General features: G+C 49.3%; 1 protein-coding gene across 1 annotated transcript in view; it reads left to right on the top strand.

The window, feature by feature from the left end:
• LOC134984060 (zinc finger protein 271-like) overlaps nucleotides 1–24378 on the top strand; it is a 221260-nt gene that overhangs the window by 7182 nt on the left and 189700 nt on the right. The window contains exons 2-6 of the mRNA XM_063949701.1: nucleotides 7676–7824; nucleotides 9883–10074; nucleotides 16004–16082; nucleotides 16202–16299; nucleotides 16450–17140. Coding sequence (XP_063805771.1) covers nucleotides 7747–7824; nucleotides 9883–10074; nucleotides 16004–16082; nucleotides 16202–16299; nucleotides 16450–17140 — 1138 coding nt within the window. The 5' untranslated portion in view covers nucleotides 7676–7746. The remainder of the gene's footprint in view (nucleotides 1–7675; nucleotides 7825–9882; nucleotides 10075–16003; nucleotides 16083–16201; nucleotides 16300–16449; nucleotides 17141–24378) is intronic.

A 24378-nucleotide genomic window follows, 5' to 3' on the forward strand; every position in this document is an offset into this window, starting at 1 on the left:
ACACTGGAGTTCCTTAGACATTATGGGTGTGAAGCTTGCAAACCGGAGGTGTGGCACAATCTAAATCAGTATTGTCTGCACAGCCGGTTCCTCCCCCTTCACATCCCTCCTCCCTCAGTTTTGAAAATGGTGCTAGGAGGTAGCACATGGAGCTTGGAGCTCCTGACTAATAACAGTATTTTGGAGCTGCGTCCACCTAATAAAAGGGAGACAAGGCTGACTTATATTGGGAGGCAAAGATCCCTTTTGAAGGGACCTGCATCTCTCCACTGGAAAATCCTCATCTAAAACAGTGTGACTACTGGTTTTTACAAAGGGCCCCATTAGGTTCTTATTTAATTCTTTGCTCTGTTTATTTAACTTAAAAGCCAGAGCTATTAGCTTACTTCTGCATCCCTATCAGAACTGCTAGATATAGCGTAATGGTTAGGTTTTAGCCCTGCATCTCCCCAAGTATGTCTGTTACGCGGGGCTGCAGGCGCGCTGGGGGGAACTTCTGTGCTGCTGTGGGCGCTCTCTGGTGTCTTATCACGCGTCGGGACTTAGAGGAAACGTCCCGTAGCGTGTACAGCCAGGGGAGGTCAGACGTCGCAAGGGCTCGGCTGATGCGACGGGCGCTCCCGGAGCGTGGCAAGTGAAAGAGGCGCTGGAGGTTCTAGGAGACTGGCGGGCGCAGAGAACGGAGCGGCGTGAGAGAGTAGAGAGGCGCTGACTACAGTGTACCGAGAGGGGGAACCGATCAGCAGGTACACAACGAACGCCTCCCCATATGCTGCATATATTGATGAGGTGACTAATAATTTTGTCTGTCAGCCATTTTAATCTGCAAGCATTGGCGCCATTCTAAGGAGAGGGTATAAGCCCCCCCCCCCCCTTGCATAGTCACTAACTTCACTTTAATGGGAGGGGATAAACTCTTACCCTGGGATTGACACATCAGGCTATTTTAGTGTAGCAGTAGCTCCCTCTACTGGTAGAGATTTTTATATATATATTTTACATGAGGATTTCCTGAAAATGTGTTTCTTACTATTTATATCTTCAAAGGATTTCTATGCAAAGATCCTGAAGACAATACTGAGAAGCACGTGGTCAACCTCACTATCGTAGCTGATTTACAGTTCGGTCTGTGAGGGTTGCAAACCGGCTGTTTTTTTTTTTTTCATTTTAACTTTTTGACATTTTACCTTTTTATGAAGGGATAAGTTTGCCAGCCGGTTCCAATACCTTCGCTTCTGTCATCCCTCAGTCTTTCCCTTCCTAGTTTAAAGGGTGAAAGCTCTGCATAATACCCTAGTAGGGGGTTTAAATAGCATGTCTAAAGCACCAACCAAGACTTCCAAGACCTGCTATATTTGTACGAAGTGTAACAAAAAGAGCATGAGGGTTGGCAGCTCCGGGGTGTGCGACTCCTGCTTGAACAAGGACGCTCCACCTGGGAGCAGTGCTCCGTCTAGGTCATGGGAAGACAACCTGGCAGATAGAATCTCACAGGAGATGGCGCAATCCCGCAGACAGCAATCTGAATGGGCTACGGGATTCTCTAAGACGATGGAGGAATTTCTCATCAAGTTAACGCCGCGAGCACATGCAGAAACGAATGTTAAAAGACCTCTTCCTATCATAACGGAACCAGACGAGGAAGGAGATCCTCTCATTGATACGGAGGAAGGTGAGTTAATGGAATGTACCCTGGACGCCGATTTTACAGAAGTAGACACGGCAATTATTGAGTCTTTGATTGAGGCGGTAAAAGAGGTCCTTGACTTCAAGGCGGAAGACGTCAAGGAACCAGAAGAATTCGATTTAGACGAATCCCAAAAGCTGCATTCTGCGGTGTTTCCCATTCCTAAATCCCTCCAATCTCAGATGGAGGAGGCTTATAAACAGCCGGACAAACGCTTTCAATTTCCAAAGAGGTTTCAAGCAACTTATCCCCTACCCAAGGGTGTCATGGATAAGTGGGAGACTCCACCTGTAGTGGATGCTTCCCTAGGAAGGTTATTGAAGAAGACAATATTGCCGATACCTAATGTGACGACTTTAAAGGATGCGTCAGATCGGAAGGTGGACACAACTTTAAAGTAAATATTCATGGCAGCAGGTGCAGCACAGAGACCTGCGATCATATGGGCTTGGGTCAACAAGGCCATGGGCGCGTGGTCTGGGCGTATTGTACAAGCTATTGAGGAGGAAAATAGCTTGGAAGAGATTACCCAACTGGCGGAGCACATTCGAGAATCTGCTTCATACTTGTGTCAAGCCTCACAGGATCTTAGCAGAATAGCTTCGCGCATCTCCGCTTCGGCTATATCAGCTAGACGGATTTTATGGCTCAGAGAATGGCAAGGCGACTCTGATACCAAGAAGGCGGTGGAAACCATCCCCTTTGGGGGAGAGATGCTTTTCGGTGCTGAGTTGGATAAGTGGATTTCGCAGGCTACAGCAGGAAAGTCTACCTTTCTGCCTACTCCATATACGAGAGCAGTTCCACAGGCTAGAAGAGGATATTTGGGACCGGCGTTTAATTCATTTTGATCGCGGTCCTTTCGAGGCAGAGGACAAGGTTTTGGTACACAAGTCCGTGGAGGCAGAGGTAGAGGTCGCGCACAGGCAGCAGCCAGACAACAGGATAAACCTGTTGACAAGACCGTGGCATGACGGTCTTCCGACCCACCTGGGATCCCCCTTGGTGGGCGCCTGTCTGGAAGGTTTTCAGGACATATGGACAGTGACCTCTCCAGATCCTTGGATCAACGACATAATCTCCCAGGGGTACAGACTGGATTTTCAACAGAGACCTCACAGTCAGTTTTTTACAACGGGTCTGCCTCAATGCCCTCAGAAGGCAGAAGCACTACTGACAGCCATTCAAAAATTATTACGGTCAGCGGTCATTACTACAGTTCCCGCCTCTCAGAGAGGAATGGGTTTTTATTCCAGTCTTTTTGTTGTGCCATAGCCAGACGGAACAGGTCTGCCTTAATGCCCTCAGAAAGCAGAAGCACTACTGACAGCAATTCAAAAATTATTACGGTCAGCGGTCATTACTACAGTTCCCGCCTCTCAGAGAGGAACGGGTTTTTATTCCAGTCTTTTTGTTGTGCCATAGCCAGACGGAACGGGTCTGCCTCAATGCCCTCAGAAGGCAGAAGCACTACTGACAGCCATTCAAAAATTATTACGGTCAGCGGTCATTACTACAGTTCCCGCCTCTCAGAGAGGAACGGGTTTTTATTCCAGTCTTTTTGTTGTGCCATAGCCAGACGGAACGGTCAGGCCGATACTCAATTTAAAAGTTTTAAACCAGTTTCTAAAGATATACAGATTCAAGATGGAATCAATCCAGTCGGTCATTGCAGGTCTGGAACAGGGCGAATTCATGGTGTCCATGGACATTAAGGATGCATACCTGCATATTCCAATTTGGGCTCCCCACCAAGCTTACCTAAGGTTTGCACTGGTGAAGGATCATTACCAATTCAAAGCCCTGCCATTTGGTCTATCATCACCGCCGAGGATCTTCACAAAGAAAATGGCAATCATGGTTGCGGGGTTGAGAATGGTGGGAGTCACGATCATACCCTATCTAGACGATCTTCTGATCAAGGCCTCCTCTCAAGAGAAGCTGATCAAAGATGTTTAGACGTCTCACCTATTTCTCATTCAACACGGATGGATTGTGAACTTCCAGAAATCCAACCTCACTCCGACTCAACTAATTAAATTCCTTGGTCTCATCTTGGACACGGTACAGTTAAAGATTTTTCTGCCAGAATCCAAGATCAAGGATATACAGAGGTTAGTAGACCAAGTACTAATTACACCGTCAGTGTCTCTGCGCCTCTGTGTACAACTTTTCGGAAAAATGATGGCGTCGTTCGAAGCTCTCCAGTACGGCAAGCTTCATTCACGGCCGTTCCAGATGAACCTCCTTGCTCAGGGAGCCGGTTCACACTTGCTTCTTCATCGTCGGATCCGACTTCAACCACACGTACGAGTCTCCTTGATTTGGTGGTCGTTACACAAGAATCTCGCAGCAGGGAAGAGATTTGGGATATGAAATTGAAGAATCCTGACAACGGACGCCAGGCTCAGGGGTTGGGGTGCCGTCTTCGAGGACCATCAGTTTCAGGGTCGATGGACGTTACAGGAGAGCAGATTGCCCATCAACATTCTCGAACTAAGAGCAGTTTACAATGCACTTCTCCTCACCGAAGACTTAGTCAGGAATCTCTTCGTGAGGGTACAGTCGGACAATGTCACAACAACGGCTTACATAAACCATCAGGGAGGAACAAGGAGCAGAATGGCGTTAAGAGAAGCTACAAAGATATTGGTATGGGCGGAAAGGCGAAATGTCATACTCTTGGTGGTGTTCATTCCAGGTGTGGAGAACTGGGAAGCAGATTATCTCAGTCGACTGGACATGCACCCGGGAGAGTGGTGCCTGCATCCACGGATTTTCGACATGGTGGTGAGGAGATGGGGTCTTCCTCAAGTGGACATCATGACGTCTCGGCAGAACCGTCAGCTGCCCCGTTATGTGTCCAGAACAAGGGATCCGGCAGCAGAAGGAATAGACGCATTGACACTTCCTTGGGGGTACAAAAAAGTTTACATCTTTCCACCGTTTCCACTCATTCCCAGGGTTCTGAAGAGGCTGAAACGAGAGCGAGTGTGGGCGATTCTAATCGCACCAGATTGGCTACGCAGGAGTTGGTACTCGGATCTACAGGGCTTGTTAGCGGACAAACCGTGGCGGTTACCCCAGAGAGAGGACCTGCTATCTCAAGGCCCGTTTCTACATCCGGACCTGAACAGGCTGCGTTTAACGGCGTGGCTATTGAGACCAAGATCTTAAGGAACAGAGGGATACCTAGAATGGCTATTCCTACGATGATTGCAGCTCGAAAACCGGTCACGGCCGGGCATTACTACAGAATTTGGAAGAAGTACATCGACTGGTGTAAGGAACGTGGATGGAATTCGACGACCTTCCACTTATCCAGACTTTTACTTTTCCTTCAAGCCGGACTAGACTTAGGTCTGCGCCTGGGATCTCTGAAGGTTCAAGTGTCTGCTCTTTCCATCCTTTTTCAACAGCGGTTGACAGCCTTACCAGAGATTCAGACCTTTTTACAGGGGGTTCTGAGAATACAGCCCCTGGTTCGTCCTCCCACTGCACCGTGGGATCTCAAATTGGTATTAGATTTTTTGAAATCACCACTCTTTGAACCGTTACCGAGAACAGACCTGAAACATATCTCTTGGAAGGTAACATTGTTGCTAGCCTTGGCTTCGGCTAGGCGGGTTTCTGAGTTAGAAGCCTTATCGTGTAAGAGTCCTTTTTTGATTTTTCATGAGGACCAGGCGGAACTCCGTACAAAACGGATTTCCTTCCGAAAGTTGTTTCGGGGTTTCATGTAAACCAGCCGATTGTGGTCCCATCTTTCCAGTGTCTGGCAGATGGGGATGTATCCTTGGATGTTGTCCAAGCGTTGCGGGTACACGTACACATTACGTCGTCCTTTAGAAAGTCTGACTATTTATTTGTCCTGTATGATGGGCCAAAGGAGGGTTAGCCGGCTTCTAAGCAATCTTTGTCCAGATGGCTTAGACTTGCCATTCGGCAAGCTTATGTTTCCTGTGGTAAACAGGTTCCTGTACAGACGGGTGCTCATACTACCCGGTCGGTGGGTGCCTCCCGGGCAGCTGCTAGAGGTGCTTCCACGACTCAACTTTGCTGAGCGGCGACGTGGTCCTCAGCCCACACGTTCGCTAAATTTTACAAGTTTGATACCTTTGCGTCCGAAGATTCTAAGTTTGGACGTTTGGTTTTCCAGGCAACAGACAGCACTCCCTCCCTAGGGGATAACTTTGGGACGTCCCCTAATATCTAAGGAACTCCAGTGTCCCCTAGTTGATGAAAGAGAAAAGGGGATTTTGGTACTTACCGATAAATCCATTTCTCTCAATCCTCTAGAGGACACTGGACGCCCACCTCGGTGCTGTCAGCCTGCTGTGTTTGTGTTATTGTTCAAACAGTTCGTACAGACGGTGTTAGTTTCGGTTAAAGAAGTTATTGGATGCTGTTTGTTATGTTGTATGGTTCGGTTCCTCGCCAGGGCGGTAGTCTCATGTCCTATTCTCTCAGTCACATTTTCAAAACTGAGGGAGGAGGGATGTGAAGGGGGAGGAACCGGCTGTGCAGACAATACTGATTTAGATTGTGCCACACCTCCGGTTTGCAAGCTTCACACCCCTAATGTCTAAGGAAATCCAGTGTCCCCTAGAGGATTCAGAGAAATGGATTTATCGGTAAGTATATAGGGTGTCTGTGGCCGTCAACGTCACTGTTGGGGGCGTGCCCAGCACCTCCGTCGGTGCTGAACTTCCCCCAGCTCTCTCCCAATGCGTGACTGGATGCCGCGCGCATGCGCACGGCACCTTTACACGCTGGGAGGGCAAGAAGCGGACGGCTGTTCTAGAAGGGCGCCGCAAAAGGGGCAGGGCTGGTTTTGCCATTTAAAAATCGGGCAGGGCGCGGCGCCCTGCTAAAACAGCGTGAACACTAATGTCTCTTGCCGCCTTTCCCTGCCTGCCCCCTGCCGCTTTTGCCCTGCCTGTCTCCTGCCGCCTTTCCCCTGCCTGTCTCCTGCCGCCTTTCCCCTGCCTTTCTCCTGCAGCCTTTCCCCTGCCTTTCTCCTGCTGCCTTTTCCCTGCCTGTCTCCTGCAGCCTTTCCCCTGCCTGTCTCCTGCCGCCTTTCCCCTGCCTGTCTTCTGCCGCCTTTCCCCTGCCTGTCTCCTGCAGCCTTTCCCCTGCCTGTCTCCTGCAACCTTTCCCCTGCCTGTCTCCTGCCACCTTTCCCCTGCCTGTCTCCTGCAACCTTTCCCCTGCCTGTCTCCTGCAGCCTTTCACCTGCCTGTCTCCTGCAGCCTTTCCCCTGCCTGTCTCCTGCCGCCTTTCCCCTGCCTGTCTCCTGCAACCTTTCCCCTGCCTGTCTCCTGCCACCTTTCCCCTGCCTGTCTCCTGCAACCTTTCCCCTGCCTGTCTCCTGCAGCCTTTCACCTGCCTGTCTCCTGCAGCCTTTCCCCTGCCTGTCTCCTGCCACCTTTCCCCTGCCTTTCTCCTGCAGCCTTTCCCCTGCCTTTCTCCTGCTGCCTTTTCCCTGCCTGTCTCCTGCCGCCTTTCCACTGCCTGCCTCCTGCCACCCTCTTGCCTGTCTCCTGCCACCTTTGCTATACCATCGGCTGGATGTGTGAAACCTGAGGTCACGGAGACTGTACGCCGCAGCTCCATGAATGAGGGCATGAAATTTCCCTCAGGAGACCCTGTCCCTTCACAACCAATTCTCACCCTTACACCACTTCATGGCTGCAGCCATACTCGTCTGACAACTCAGGACACATAGAGCACATGCTCCGTACAGGTCGTGCACATGAGCGGTGTACCAAAGATCAGCTCATTGTGACTCCACCCACAATAGCGCTACACTCTAGATCAGGCCCACTATGCAGTACAGCCTTATGGGGCTTGGTCACAGGAACCTCGGAGACACTGACCAGGACTCTATAGCTGTGGGGAGGGGGAATAGGAGACTTAATGACCACTCTATTCCATATTTACTATGTTACATGTGCAATATGTTTTATGTATTATATTTATTCCAAGGAACTCCAGCTGTGGAGAACGGAGTCTTTATTACTCATCACACGTTCTGTATTCTCTCTGATTCACCGAGGATGGACAAGGACAGGAGTCACAGGACTGAGAGGATAATAAATATCACCGTGGAGATCATCTACCTGCTGACTGGGGAGGTGAGTGGATCTGGGAGCATCACATTGACCTTATATCTATAGTAATAATACAGGTACAGGACTGGGGAGGTGAGTGGATCTGGGGGCGTCACAGTGAACTTATATCTCTAGTAATATTACAGGGACATGACTGGGGAGGTGAGTGGATCTGGGAGCGTCACTGTGACCTTATATCTATAGTAATAATACAGGGACATGACTGGGGAGGTGAGTGGATCTGGGGGCGTAACAGTGACCTTATATCTATAGTAATACAGGGACATGACAGGGGAGGTGAGAAGATCTGGGAGTGTCACTGTGACATCACTTATATCTATAGTAATAAAACAGGGATATGACTGGGGAGGTGATGGAATCTGGGAGCATCACTGTGGCATCACTTATATCTAAATTAATAATACAAGGACATGACTGGGGAGTAGGGGCGGATCTGGGAGTGTCACAGTGATGTCACTTATATCTATAGTAATAATACAGGGGCATGACTAGGGTGGTGTGCGGCTCTTGGAGCTATACAGTGAAATTACTTTTATCTATAGTAATAATACAGGGATATGACTGGGGAGGTGAGGGAATTGGAGCATCACAGTGAGGTCACATATCTATAGTAATAATACAGGGACATGACTGGGGAGGTTAGGGGATTTTGAAGCATTACTGAGAAGTAACTTATATCTATAGTAATAATACAGGGACTTGACTGCGGAGGTGAGGGGATCTGGGAGCGTCACAGTGAAATCACTTATATCAGTAGTGATAATACAGGGACATGACTGGGGAGGTGAGGGGATCTGGGAGTGGCGCAGTGACATCACATATCTATAGTAATAATACAGAGACATGACTGGGGAGGTGAAGGGATCTGGGAGCGTCACAGTGACATCACTTATATCTATAGTAATAATACCGGGACATGACTGGAGAGGTGAGGGGATCTGGGAGTGTCACTGTGACATCACATATTTATCGTACTAATACAGGGACCTGACTGGGGAGGTGAGGGGGTCTGGGAGCGTCACAGTGACATCACTTATATCTAAAGTAATTATACAAGGACATGACTGGGTAGGATCTGGGAGTGTCACAGTGACGTCACTTTTATCTATAGTAATAATACAGGGACATTACTGAGGAGATGAGGCAATCGGAGCGTCATAGTGAGGTCACTTATATCTATAGTAATAATACAGGGACATGACTGGGGAGGTGAAGGGATCTTGGAGCTTCACAGTGACGTCACTCATATCTATAGTAATAATACATGTACATAACTGGGGAGGTGAGGGGATCTGGGAGCGTCACAGGGAAATCACTTATATCTGTAGTAATAATACAGGAACATGACTTGAAAGGGGATGGGGTCTGGGAGAGTCACAGTGGTCTTACTAATATCTATAGTAATAATACAGGGAGATGACTGTGGAGGTGAGGGAATCTGGAAGCGGCACCGTGACGTCACTTATATCTATCAATAATACAGGGACGTGACTGCGGAATTAAAGGGGTCTGGGAGAGTCACAGTGACGTCACTTATATCTATAGTAATAATGCAGGGACATGACTGGGGATGTGAGGAGATCTGGGAGCGTCACTGTGATGTCACTTATATCTATAGTAATAATACATGGACATGACGGGAGTTTGGGGGATCTGGCAGAGTCACAGTACAATCACTTTTATCTATAGTAATAATACAGGGACATGACTGAGGAGGTAAGGGGATCTGGGAGTGACACAGTGATGTCACATATCTATAGTAATAATACAGGGACCTGATTAGGGAGGTGAAAGGATCTGGGAATGTCACAGTGTCATCACGTATGTCTATAGTAATAATATAGGGACATAACTGTGGAGGTGAGGGAATCTGGAAGTGTCACAGTGACGTCACTTATATCTATACTAATAATACAGGGACATGACTGGGCAGGTGAGGGGATCTGGGAGCGTCACAGTGACGTCACTTATTTCTATAGTAATAATACAGGGACATGACTGGGGAGGTGAGGGGATCTGGGAGTGTATATATTGATATATGATGTCTCCACCATTACACAGGAGTACACAATAGTGAAGAAGACATCCAATGAGTATGGGATACCCAGCAGCCATCCCCGTGTATCAGGAGGACTGAGTAGAACCCAGAGCCCAATCACTGTGCCTCCACCTCACTCACTGACACACGAGAGACACAATGACCAGAAGATCCTGGAACTCACCAACAAGATCATTCAGTTGCTGACTGGAGAGGTGACGGCTGGGAATGGGGCATTATACAGTAACACCAGGGGATGTGTCTGGGTGATGACTGGAGAGTTGACACTTGGGAATGGGGCATTATACTATAACACCGGGGGATGTGTCTGGGTGTTGTCTGAAGAGGTGACTGCTGGGAACGGGGCATTATACAGTAACACCTGGGCACGTGTCTGGGTGATGACAGGAGAGGTGACTGCTGGTTATGGGATATATACAGTAACACCGGGGCACGTGTCCAGGTGGTGACTGGAGTGGTGACTGCTGGCAATGGGACATTATACAGTAACACCAGGGGATGTGTCTGGGTAATTACTGGAGAGGTGACTGCTGGGAATGGGACATTATACAGTAACACCAGGGGACGTGTCTGGGTGTTGCCTGAAGAAGTGACTGCTGGGAATGGGGCATTATACAGTAACACAAGGGAATGTGTCCACGTGGTGACTGGAGAGGTGACTGCTGGGAACTGGGCATTATACAGTAACACCAGGGAATGTGTCTGGGTGATGACTGGAGAGGTAACTGCTGGGAATGAGGCATTATACAGTAACACCAGGGGAGTGTCTGGGTGATGACTGGAGAGGTGACTGCTGTGAATGTGACATTATACAGTAACACCAGGGGACGTGTCTGTGTGATGACTGGAGAAGTGACTGCTGGGAACTGGGCATTATACAGTAACACTAGGGGACGTGTCTGGGTGATGACTGGAGATGTTACTGCTGGGAATGGAACATTATACAGTAACACCGGGGGACGTGTCTGGGTGATGACTGGAGAGGTGACTGCTGGGAATGGGGCATTATACAATAACACCAGGGGATGTGTCTGGGTGATGACTGGAGAGGTGACTGCTGGGAATGGGACATTATACAGTAATACCAGGGGATGTGTCTGGGTGATCACTGGAGAAGTGACTGCTGGGAATGGGGCATTATACAGTAACACCAGGGGATGTGTCTGGGTGGTGACTGGAGAGGTGACTGCTGGGAATGGGACATTATACAGTAACACCAGGGGATGTGTCTGGGTGATGACTGGAGAGGTGACTGCTGGGAATGGGACATTATACATTAACACAGGGGACGAGTCTGGGTGATGACTTGAGTGGTGACTGCTGGGAATGGGACATTATACAGTAACACCAGGGGATGTGTCTGGGTGGTGACTGGAGAGGTGACTGCTGGGAATGGGACATTATACAGTAACACCAGGGGATGTGTCTTGGTGATGGCTGGAGAGCTGACTGCTGGGAATGGGACATTATACAGTAACACCAGGTAACGTGTCTGGGTGATGACTGGAGAGGTGACTGCTGGGAATGGGGCATTATACAGTTACACCAGGGGATGTGTCTGGGTGATGACTGGAGAGGTGACTGCTGGGAATGGGACATTATACATTAACACCAGGGGACGTGTCTGGGTGATGACTTGAGTGGTGACTGCTGGGAATGGGACATTATACAGTAACACCAGGGGATGTGTCTGGGTGGTGACTGGAGAGGTGACTGCTGGGAATGGGACATTATACAGTAACACCAGGGGATGTGTCTTGGTGATGACTGGAGAGGTGACTGCTGGGAAGGGGACATTATACAGTAACACCAGGGGATGTGTCTGGGTGATGACTGGAGAGGTGACTGCTGGGAATGGGACATTATACAGTAACACCGGGGGATGTGTCTGGGTGATGACTGGAGAGGTGACTGCTGGGAATGGGGCATTATACAGTAACACCAGGGGATGTGTCTGGGTGATGACTGGAGAGGTGACTGCTGGGAATGGGACATTATACAGTAACACCAGGGGATGTGTCTGGGTGATGACTGGAGAGGTGACTGCTGGGAATGGGACAATATATATTAACACCAGGGGACGTGTCTGGGTGATGACTTGAGTGGTGACTGCTGGGAATGGGACATTATACAGTAACACCAGGGGATGTGTCTGGGTGGTGACTGGAGAGGTGTGTGCTGGGAATGGGACATTATACAGTAACACCAGGGGATGTGTCTTGGTGATGACTGGAGAGGTGACTGCTGGGAATGGGACATTATACAGTAACACCGGGGGATGTGTCTGGGTGATGACTGGAGAGGTGACTGCTGGGAATGGGACATTATACAGTAACACCAGGGGATGTGTCTGGGTGATGACTGGAGAGGTGACTGCTGGGAATGGGACATTATACAGTAATACCAGGGGATGTGTCTGGGTGATCACTGGAGAAGTGACTGCTGGGAATGAGGAATTATACAGTTACACCAGGGGATGTGTCTGGGTGGTAACTGGAGAGGTGACTGCTGGGAATGGGACATTATACAGTAACACCAGGGGATGTGTCTGGGTGATGACTGGAGAGGTGACTGCTGGGAATGGGACATTATACATTAACACCATCGGACGTGTCTGGGTGGTGACTGGAGTGGTGACTGCTGGGAATGGGACATTATACAGTAACACCAGGGGATGTGTCTGGGTGGTGACTGGAGAGGTGACTGCTGGGAATGGGACATTATACAGTAACACCAGGGGATGTGTATTGGTGATGGCTGGAGAGCTGACTGCTGGGAATGGGACATTATACAGTAACACCAGGTAACGTGTCTGGGTGATGACTGGAGAGGTGACTGCTTGGAATGGGGCATTATACAGTTACACCAGGGGATGTGTCTGGGTGATGACTGGAGAGGTGACTGCTGGGAATGGGACATTATACATTAACACCAGGGGACGTGTCTGGGTGATGACTTGAGTGGTGACTGCTGGGAATGGGACATTATACAGTAACACCAGGGGATGTGTCTGGGTGGTGACTGGAGAGGTGACTGCTGGGAATGGGACATTATACAGTAACACCAGGGGATGTGTCTTGGTGATGACTGGAGAGGTGACTGCTGGGAAGGGGACATTATACAGTAACACCGGGGGATGTGTCTGGGTGATGACTGGAGAGGTGACTGCTGGGAATGGGACATTATACAGTAACACCGGGGGATGTGTCTGGGTGATGACTGGAGAGGTGACTGCTGGGAATGGGGCATTATACAGTAACACCAGGGGATGTGTCTGGGTGATGACTGGAGAGGTGACTGCTGGGAATGGGACATTATACATTAACACCAGGGGATGTGCCTGGGTGATGACTGGAGAGGTGACTGCTGGGAATGGGACAATATATATTAACACCAGGGGACGTGTCTGGGTGATGACTTGAGTGGTGACTGCTGGGAATGGGACATTATACAGTAACACCAGGGGATGTGTCTGGGTGGTGACTGGAGAGGTGTGTGCTGGGAATGGGACATTATACAGTAACACCAGGGGATGTGTCTTGGTGATGACTGGAGAGGTGACTGCTGGGAAGGGGACATTATACAGTAACACCAGGGGATGTGTCTGGGTGATGACTGGAGAGGTGACTGCTGGGAATGGGACATTATACAGTAACACCGGGGGATGTGTCTGGGTGATGACTGGAGAGGTGACTGCTGGGAATGGGACAATATATATTAACACCAGGGGACGTGTCTGGGTGATGACTTGAGTGGTGACTGCTGGGAATGGGACATTATACAGTAACACCAGGGGATGTGTCTGGGTGGTGACTGGAGAGGTGTGTGCTGGGAATGGGACATTATACAGTAACACCAGGGGATGTGTCTTGGTGATGACTGGAGAGGTGACTGCTGGGAATGGGACATTATACAGTAACACCGGGGGATGTGTCTGGGTGATGACTGGAAAGGTGACTGCTGGGAATGGGACATTATACAGTAACACCAGGGGATGTGTCTGGGTGATGACTGGAGAGGTGACTGCTGGGAATGGGACATTATACAGTAATACCAGGGGATGTGTCTGGGTGATCACTGGAGAAGTGACTGCTGGGAATGGGGCATTATACAGTAACACCAGGGGATGTGTCTGGGTGGTGACTGGAGAGGTGACTGCTGGGAATGGGACATTATACAGTAACACCAGGGGATGTGTCTGGGTGATGACTGGAGAGGTGACTGCTGGGAATGGGACATTATACATTAACACCATCGGACGTGTCTGGGTGATGACTTGAGTGGTGACTGCTGGGAATGGGACATTATACAGTAACACCAGGGGATGTGTCTGGGTGGTGACTGGAGAGGTGACTGCTGGGAATGGGACATTATACAGTAACACCAGGGGATGTGTCTTGGTGATGGCTGGAGAGCTGACTGCTGGGAATGGGACATTATACAGTAACACCAGGTAACGTGTCTGGGTGATGACTGGAGAGGTGACTGCTGGGAATGGGGCATTATACAGTTACACCAGGGGATGTGTCTGGGTGATGACTGGAGAGGTGACTGCTGGGAATGGGACATTATACATTAACACCAGGGGACGTGTCTGGGTGATGACTTGAGTGGTGACTGCTGGGAATGGGACATTATACAGTAACACCAGGGGATGTGTCTGGGTAGTGACTGGAGAGGTGACTGCTGGGAATGGGATATTATACAGTAACACCAGGGGATGTGTCTTGGTGATGACTGGAGAGGTGACTGCTGGGAAGGGGACATTATACAGTAACACCAGGGGATGTGTCTGGGTGATGACTGGAGAGGTGACTGCTGGGAATGGGACATTATACAGTAACACCAGGGGGCGTGTCTGGGTGATGACTGGAGAGGTGACTGCTGGGAATGGGGCATTATACAGTAACACCAGGGGATGTGTCTGGGTGATGACTGGAGAGGTGACTGCTGGGAATGGGACATTATACAGTAACACCAGGGGATGTGTCTGGGTGATGACTGGAGAGGTGACTGCTGGGAATGGGACAATATATATTAACACCAGGGGACGTGTCTGGGTGATGACTTGAGTGGTGACTGCTGGGAATGGGACATTATACAGTAACACCAGGGGATGTGTCTGGGTGGTGACTGGAGAGGTGTGTGCTGGGAATGGGACATTATACAGTAACACCAGGGGATGTGTCTTGGTGATGACTGGAGAGGTGACTGCTGGGAAGGGGACATTATACAGTAACACCAACGGATGTGTCTGGGTAATGACTGGAGAGGTGACTGCTGGGAATGGGACATTATACAGTAACACCGGGGGATGTGTCTGGGTGATGACTGGAGAGGTGACTGCTGGGAATGGGACAATATATATTAACACCAGGGGACGTGTCTGGGTGATGACTTGAGTGGTGACTGCTGGGAATGGGACATTATACAGTAACACCAGGGGATGTGTCTGGGTGGTGACTGGAGAGGTGTGTGCTGGGAATGGGACATTATACAATAACACCAGGGGATGTGTCTTGGTGATGACTGGAGAGGTGACTGCTGGGAATGGGACATTATACAGTAACACCGGGGGATGTGTCTGGGTGATGACTGGAGAGGTGACTGCTGGGAATGGGGCATTATACAGTAACACCAGGGGATGTGTCTGGGTGATGACTGGAAAGGTGACTGCTGGGAATGGGACATTATACAGTAACACCAGGGGATGTGTCTGGGTGATGACTGGAGAGGTGACTGCTGGGAATGGGACAATATATATTAACACCAGGGGACGTGTCTGGGTGATGACTTGAGTGGTGACTGCTGGGAATGGGACATTATACAGTAACACCAGGGGATGTGTCTGGGTGGTGACTGGAGAGGTGACTGCTGGGAATGGGACATTATACAGTAACACCGGGGGATGTGTCTGGGTGATGACTGGAGAGGTGACTGCTGGGAATGGGACATTATACAGTAACACCAGGGGATGTGTCTGGGTGATGATTGGAGAGGTGACTGCTGGGAATGGGTCATTATACATTAACACAAGGGAATGTATCTGGGTGATGACTGTATCACTGTCTGTGTCAGGTTCCTATAAGGTGTCAGGATGTCACTGTCTATGTCTCCATGCAGGACGGGGAGTATATAGAGGAACACAGGGGTCTGTACAATGATGTGATGATGGAGAATCGCCGGCCCCTCACATCACTGGGTAAGAGGAGACTGTCATGTATTGTACAGGGGAGAGCAGGTATGGGGGCCCCCTATGTACACACATCACCTGATAATCACATATATACACTGTACTCAGTCACTGTGTGTCTCCTATAGAAGGACCCAGTAACAGAGATACCCCAGAGAGATGTCCCCGTCCTCTGTATTCTCAGGATTGTACAGAGGAGAATCACAGGATCCCACAGGAGGATCAGGTAGGTGGGATTTAGGGTCTCCCCAATATACCAAAGTGACTGTCACTATATGATGTGTAGAGGAGCTGTGTGTGTCATTATGTTTGTATTGTTTAATCTATTACTGAAATCAACAATAATACAATCTTCTTTTATTGATGGTTTACATAGGGTGAAGCCCAATTAAATAATATTAAAGTCAAAGATACAGAGGGAGAAGAAGAGACGTATGTGACTGATATAAATGCAGAAGATATAGAGGGAGAAGAAGAGACGTATGTGACTGATATAAAGGCAGAAGATATAGAGGGAGAAGAAGAGACGTATGTGACTGATATAAAGGCAGAAGATATAGAGGGAGAAGAAGAGACGTATGTGACTGATATAAAGGCAGAAGATATAGAGGGAGAAAAAGAGACGTATGTGACTGATATAAAGGCAGAAGATATAGAAGGAGAAGAAGAGATGTATGTGACTGATATGAAGGTAGAAGATATAGAGGGAGAAGAAGAGACGTATGTGACTGATATAAATGCAGAAGATATAGAGGGAGAAGAAGAGACGTATGTGACTGATATAAAGGCAGAAGATATAGAGGGAGAAGAAGAGACGTATGTGACTGATATAAAGGCAGAAGATATAGAGGGAGAAGAAGAGACGTATGTGACTGATATAAAGGCAGAAGATATAGAGGAAGAAGAAGAGACGTATGTGACTGATATAAAGGCAGAAGATATAGAGGGAGAAGAAGAGACGTATGTGACTGATATAAAGGCAGAAGATATAGAGGGAGAAGAAGAAACGTATGTGAGGGGTGATCAGCAGTGTAAGGAGGAGGAACTCCCTACAGATATCAGCACAGGTGAGTAATAAACACTTATTACAGAACAGAGTCACATATTCTCCTTTCTCAGTCACTACAGCAATCTCTTATCCTACACCCTCCTCTGTCAGTACAAATTAGGGAACTGTATTTGCCCAGTGTGGATTCAGGACCCATCAGCCCCTATTATACTCCTGCTCTCCCCCTCACATCATGTCACTGTGTGTTACCAGCCCAGAGATCTGACCAGTCTCCTCCCCACACTCTCTGGTGTATCTCATACATCAGGAGCCATCAGCCCCTATTTCTCTAACGTCCTAGTGGATGCTGGGAACTCCGAAAGGACCATGGGGAATAGCGGCTCCGCAGGAGACTGGGCACAACTAAAGAAAGCTTTAGGTCACCTGGTGTGCACTGGCTCCTCCCCCTATGACCCTCCTCCAAGCCTCATTTAGATTTTTGTGCCCGGCCGAGCTGGAGGCACACTAGGGGCTCTCCTGAGCTTCTAGAAAGAAAGTACATTTTAGGTTTTTTATTTTACAGTGAGACCTGCTGGCAACAGGCTCACTGCATCGAGGGACTAAGGGGAGAAGAAGCGAACCTACCTGCTTGCAGCTAGCTTGGGCTTCTTAGGCTACTGGACACCATTAGCTCCAGAGGGATCGAACACAGGCCCAGCCTCGGTCGTCCGGTCCCGGAGCCGCGCCGCCGTCCTCCTTGCAGAGCCAGAAGCAAGAAGAGGTCCGGAAAATCGTCGGCAGAAGACATCAGTCTTCACCAAGGTAGCGCACAGCACTGCAGCTGTGCGCCATTGCTCCTCATACACACTTCACACTCTGGTCACTGAGAGTGCAGGGCGCTGGGGGGGGGGCGCTCTGAGCAGCAATAAAAACACCTTGGCTGGCAAATATATCACAATATATAGCCCCAGAGGCTATATATGTGATAATTATCCCTGCCAGAATCCATAAAAAAGCGGGAGAAAAGTCTGCGAAAAAGGGGCGGAGCTATCTCCCTCAGCACACTGGCGCCATTTCTCCCTCACAGCTCCGCTGGAAGGAAGCTCCCTGGCTCTCCCCTGCTGTCTGCACTACAGAAAAGGGTAAAAAAGAGAGGGGGGGGGGCACTAAATTTAGGCGCAGTATATATAACAGCAGCTATAGGGGACATAATTCAGTTAGTCCCTGCATTATATAGCGCTCTGGTGTGTGCTGGCATACTCTCACTCTGTCCCCCCAAAGGGCTTTTGTGGGGTCCTGTCCTCTCTTAGAGCATTCCCTGTGTGTGTGCGGTGTGTCGGTACGGCTGTGTCGACATGTTTGATGAGGAAAATGATGTGGAGGAGGAGCAGATGCCTATAGAAGTGATGTCACCCCCTGCGGGGCAGACACCTGAGTGGATTGTCTTATGGAAGGAATTACGTGCAAGTGTCGACTCCTTACACAAAAAATTTGACGACATGCCAATTGAGGGACAGCCGGCTACTCAGCTCGTGCCTCCCCAGGCGTCTCAAAGGCCATCAGGGGCTCTAAAACACCCGCTACCTCAGATGGCAGATGCGGATGTCGACACGGATACTGACACCAGTGTCGACAACGATGAGTCTAGTCTAATGTCCACTAAGGCCATTCGTTGCATGATTGAGGCAATGAAAGAGGTGTTACACATTTCTGATATAAACCCAGGTACCACTAAAAAGGGTATTATGTTTGGGGAGAAAAAACTACCCGTAGTTTTTCCCCCATCGGAAGAATTAAATGAAGTGTGTGAAGAAGCGTGGGCTTCCCCTGATAAAAGATTGGTAATCTCTAAGAAGTTACTAATGGCGTTCCCTTTCCCGCCAGAGGATAGGGCACGTTGGGAAACACCTCCTAGGGTGGATAAAGCGCTCACACGTTTATCTAAAAAGGTGGCACTACCGTCTCCGGATACGGCCACCCTGATGGAGCCTGCTGATAGAAAGCAGGAGGCGATCCTGAAGTCTGTGTATACACACTCAGGCATTATACTTAGACCAGCTATTGCGTCAGCATGGATGTGCAGTGCTGCCGCTGCGTGGTCAGATAAACTGTCAGAAAATATTGACACCCTAGACAGAGACACTATTCTGCTAACCATAGAGCATATAAAAGACTCAGTCTTATACATGAGAGATGCACAGAGGGAGATCTGCCGGCTGGCATCTAAAGTAAGTGTATTGTCCATTTCTGCTAGGAGAGGCTTATGGATCTCGGCAGTGGACAGGGGATGCAGATTCTAAAAGGCACATGGAAGTTTTGCCGTATAAAGGTGAGGAGTTATTTGGGGATGGTCTCTCGGACCTAGTTTCCACAGCAACTGCTGGGAAGTCAGCATTTTTACCCCATGTTCTCTCGCAGCCTAAGAAGGTGCCGTTTTATCAGGTGCAGTCCTTTCGGACCCAGAAAAACAGGCGTGGAAAAGGCGGGTCCTTTCTGTCCAGAGGTAGGGGAAAAAGGCTGCAACAAACAGCAGGTTCCCAGGAGCAAAAGTTCCCCCCCCGCTTCTTCCAAGTCCGCCGCATGACGGTGGGGCTACACAGGCGGAGCCAGGTACGGTGGGGGGCCGCCTCAAAAATTTCAGCGATCAGTGGGCTCGCTCACAGGTGGATCCCTGGATCCTTCAAATAGTATCTCAAGGGTACAAACTGGAATTCGAGGCGTCTCCACCCCACCGGTTCCTAAAATCTGCCTTGCCGATTACTCCCTCAGACAGGGAGGCTGTGCTAGCGGCAATTCACAAGCTGTATTCCCAGCAGGTGATAATCAAGGTGCCCCTACTTCAACAAGGACGGGGTTACTATTCCACACTGTTTGTGGTACCGAAACCGGACGGTTCGGTGAGACCCATTTTAAATTTGAAATCCTTGAACACATACATAAAAAAATTCAAGTTCAAGATGGAATTGCTCAGGGCGGTTATTGCAAGCCTGGACAAGGGGGATTATATGGTATCCCTGGACATCAAGGATGCTTACCTGCATGTCCCCATTTACCATCCTCACCAGGAGTACCTCAGATTTGTAATACAGGATTGCCATTACCAATTCCAGACGCTGCCGTTTGGACTGTCCACGGCACCGAGGGTGTTTACCAAGGTAATGGCGGAAATGATGATGCTCCTTCGATAAAAGGGAGTTTTAATTATCCCGTACTTGGACGATCTCCTAATAAAGGCACGGTCCAAGGACAGTTGTTGGTGGGAGTAGCACTATCTCAGGAGGTGCTACACCAGCACGGTTGGATTCTGAATATTCCAAAATCACAGCTGGTTCCGACGACACGTCTACTGTTCCTGGGTATGATTCTGGACACAGTCCAGAAAAAAGTGTTTCTCCCGGAGGAGAAAGCCAAGGAGCTGTCATCTCTAGTCAGAGACCTCCTCAAACCAAAACAGGTGTCGGTGCATCACTGCACGCGAGTCCTGGGAAAGATGGTGGCTTCTTACGAAGCAATTCCTTTCGGCCGGGTCCATGCCAGAATCTTTCAGTGGGACCTGTTGGACCAATGGTCCGGATCGCATCTTCAGATGCATCGCCTAATAACCCTGTCTCCAAGAACCAGGGTGTCTCTGCTGTGGTGGCTGCAGAGTGCTCATCTTCTAGAGGGCCGCAGTTTCGGCATACAGGACTGGGTCCTGGTGACCACGGATGCCAGCCTTCGAGGCTGGGGGGCAGTCACACAGGGAAGAAATTTCCAAGGACTATGGTCGAGTCAGGAGACTTCCCTACACATAAATATTCTGGAACTAAGGGCCATTTAAAATGCCCTAAGTCAGGCAAAACCCCTGCTTCTACACCAGCCGGTACTGATCCAGTCAGACAACATCACAGCAGTCGCCCATGTAAACCGACAGGGCGGCACAAGAAGCAGGATGGCGATGGCAGAAGCCACAAGGATTCTCAGATGGGCGGAAAATCACGTACTAGCACTGTCAGCAGTGTTCATTCCGGGAGTGGACAGCTGGGAAGCAGACTTTCTCAGCAGACACAACCTCCACCCGGGAGAGTGGGGACTTCATCCAGAAGTCTTCACACTGATTGTAAATCGTTGGGAACGGCCACAGGTGGACATGATGGCGTCCCGCCTAAAGAAAAAACTAGAGAGATATTGCACCAGGTCAAGGGACCCTCAGGCGACAGCTGTGGACGCTCTAGTGACACCGTGGGTGTACCAGTCAGTTTATGTGTTCCCTCCTCTGCCTCTCATACCAAAGGTACTGAGAATAATAAGAAAACGAGGAGTAAGAACAATACTCGTGGTTCCGGATTGGCCATGACGAGCGTGGTACCCGGAACTTCCAAGAGATGATCTCAGAGGACCCATGGCCTCTGCCACTCAGACAGGACCTGCTGCAGCAGAGGCCCTGTCTGTTTCAAGACTTACCGCGGCTGCGTTTGACGGCATGGCGGTTGAACGCCGGATCCTAAAGGAAAAGGGCATTCCGGAGGAAGTCATTCCTACGCTGATCAAAGCCAGGAAAGATGTAACTGCAAAGCATTACCACCGCATATGGTGGAAATATGTTGCTTGGTGTGAGGCCAGAAAGGTGACTATGGGCCTGAAATTAGGCTCCATTAAGGTACAGATCTCGGCTCTGTTGATTTTCTTCCAGAAAGAACTAGCTTCACTACCTGAAGTTCAGACATTTGTAAAAGGAGTGCTGCATATTCAGCCCCCTTTTGTGCCTCCAGTGGCACCTTGGGATCTCAACGTGGTGTTGGGTTTCCTAAAATCACATTGGTTTGAGCCACTAAAAACCGTGGAGCTAAAATATCTCACGTGGAAAGTGGTCATGTTATTGGCCTTGGCTTCGGCCAGGCGTGTATCAGAATTGGTGGCTTTGTCATGTAAAAGTCCTTATCTGATTTTCCATATGGATAGGGCAGAATTTAGGACTCGTCCCCAGTTTCTCCCTAAGGTGGTATCAGCCTTTCACCTGAACCAACCAATTGTAGTGCCTGCGGCTACTAGGGACTTGGAGGATTCCAAGTTACTGGACGTAGTCAGGGCCTTGAAAATGTATGTTTCCAGGACGGCTGGAGTCAGGAAAACTGACTCGCTATTTATCCTGTATGCACCCAACAAGATGGGTGCTCCTGCTTCTAAGCAGACTATTGCTCGCTGGATTTGTAGCACAATTCAGCTGGCGCATTCTGCGGCTGGACTGCCGCATCCTAAATCAGTAAAAGCCCATTCCACAAGGAAGGTGGGCTCATCTTGGGCGGCTGCCCGAGGGGTCTCGGCTTTACAACTTTGCCGAGCTGCTACTTGGTCAGGGGCAAACACGTTTGCAAAATTCTACAAATTTGATACCCTGGCTGAGGAGGACCTGGAGTTCTCTCATTCAGTGCTGCAGAGTCATCCGCACTCTCCCGCCCGTTTGGGAGCTTTGGTATAATCCCCATGGTCCTTTCGGAGTTCCCAGCATCCACTAGGACGTTAGAGAAAATAAGATTTTACTCACCGGTAAATCTATTTCTCGTAGTCCGTAGTGGATGCTGAGCGCCCATCCCAAGTGCAGATTGTCTGCAATACGTGTATATAGTTATTGTTAACTAATGGGTTATTGTTGAGCCATCTGTTCAGAGGCTCCATTGTTATCATGCTGTTAACTGGGTTTCTTATCACGAGTTGTACGGTGTGATTGGTGTGGCTGGTATGAGTCTTACCCGGGATTCTAAATCCTTCCTTATTGTGTCATATCTTCCGGGCACAGTATCCTAACTGAGGCTTGGAGGAGGGGCATAGTGGGAGGAGCCAGTGCACACCAGGTGACCTAAAGCTTTCTTTAGTTGTGCCCAGTCTCCTGCGGAGCCGCTATTCCCCATGGTCCTTTCAGAGTTCCCAGCATCCACTACGGACTACGAGAAATAGATTTACCGGTGAGTAAAATCTTATTTATACTGCTGCTCTCACCCTCACATCATGTCACTGTGTGTTACCAGCCCAGAGATCTGACCAGTCTCCTCCCCACACTCTCTGGTATATCTCATACATCAGGAGCCATCAGCCCCTATTATACTCCTGCTCTCCCCCTCACATCATGTCACTGTGTTACCAGCCCAGAGATCTGACCAGTCTCTTCCCCACACTCTCTGGTGTATCTCATACATCAGGAGCCATCAGCCCCTATTATACTCCTATTCTTCCCTCACATCATGTCACTGTGTTTTACCAGCCCAGAGATCTGACCAGTCTCCTTCCCACACTCTCTGGTGTATCTCATACATCAGGAGCCATCAGCCCCTATTATACTCCTGCTCTCCCCCTCACATCATGTCACTGTGTGTTACCAGCCCAGAGATCTGACCAGTCTCCTCCCCACACTCTCTGGTGTATCTCATAAATCAGGAGACATCAGCCCCTATTATACTCCTGCTCTCCCCTTCACATCATGTCACTGTGTGTTACCAGCCCAGAGATCTGACCAGTCTCCTCCTCACACTCTCTGGTGTATCTCATACATCAGGAGCCATCAGCCCCTATTATACTCCTGCTCTCCCCCTCACATCATGTCACTGTGTGTTACCAGCCCAGACATCTGACCAGTCTCCTCCCCACACTCTCTGGTGTATCTCATACATAGCTCAGGAAATAAAGATAAAAAGATACACTTTAAACCCATAACAAGAGCAAATAAATCCGGCCCAAGAATAGATCCATGCCCAGTAACTTAGTCCCAGTTGGCACATGTTACAGTAGGAAACAAACTCTGAGTGTCTGTAACAGTCTTACTCCTTTAGCATATTACTTCGAGACGGAAGACAACTCCTCCGGGATTGGTTTAGGTAAAGTGTCATGAAGGATTGTCAACAGGAATGTCCCACTTTCTCTAACATTCTAGGGGATACTGGGATGGTCTTAGTACTATGGGGTATAGATCGGTTCTATTGGAGCCTGGCACTTTAAGAAATCATTAGTGTGTTTGCTCCTCCCCTCTATGCCCCTCCTACCATACTCCATTTAGAAAAATGTGCCCAAGGTGCCGGGTGCTCCAGAGAGTTTTCTTCAGAATGTATTTTAGTTTGTAGTTTTCAGGCAGGACGGGTTGGCACCAGTCTGCCTGCGTCGTGAGACTTAGGGGGGACCGGTACCAACCTCTTGAAGGGTTAATGGTCCAGATCCCCGCTGACAGGACATAGCTCCTGAAGGGGGTTGTTTCGCTCACCCACAGTGGTGTGCGCTCTTCCCCACAGCATGCCACCACCCCTAATTGAGTGGTGAGTACTAAACCGGGGTCCCCAGTTCAGATGGCGG

The sequence above is a fragment of the Pseudophryne corroboree genome, assembly GCF_028390025.1.
Source record: "Pseudophryne corroboree isolate aPseCor3 chromosome 3 unlocalized genomic scaffold, aPseCor3.hap2 SUPER_3_unloc_33, whole genome shotgun sequence".
Classification (NCBI taxonomy): domain Eukaryota; kingdom Metazoa; phylum Chordata; class Amphibia; order Anura; family Myobatrachidae; genus Pseudophryne; species Pseudophryne corroboree.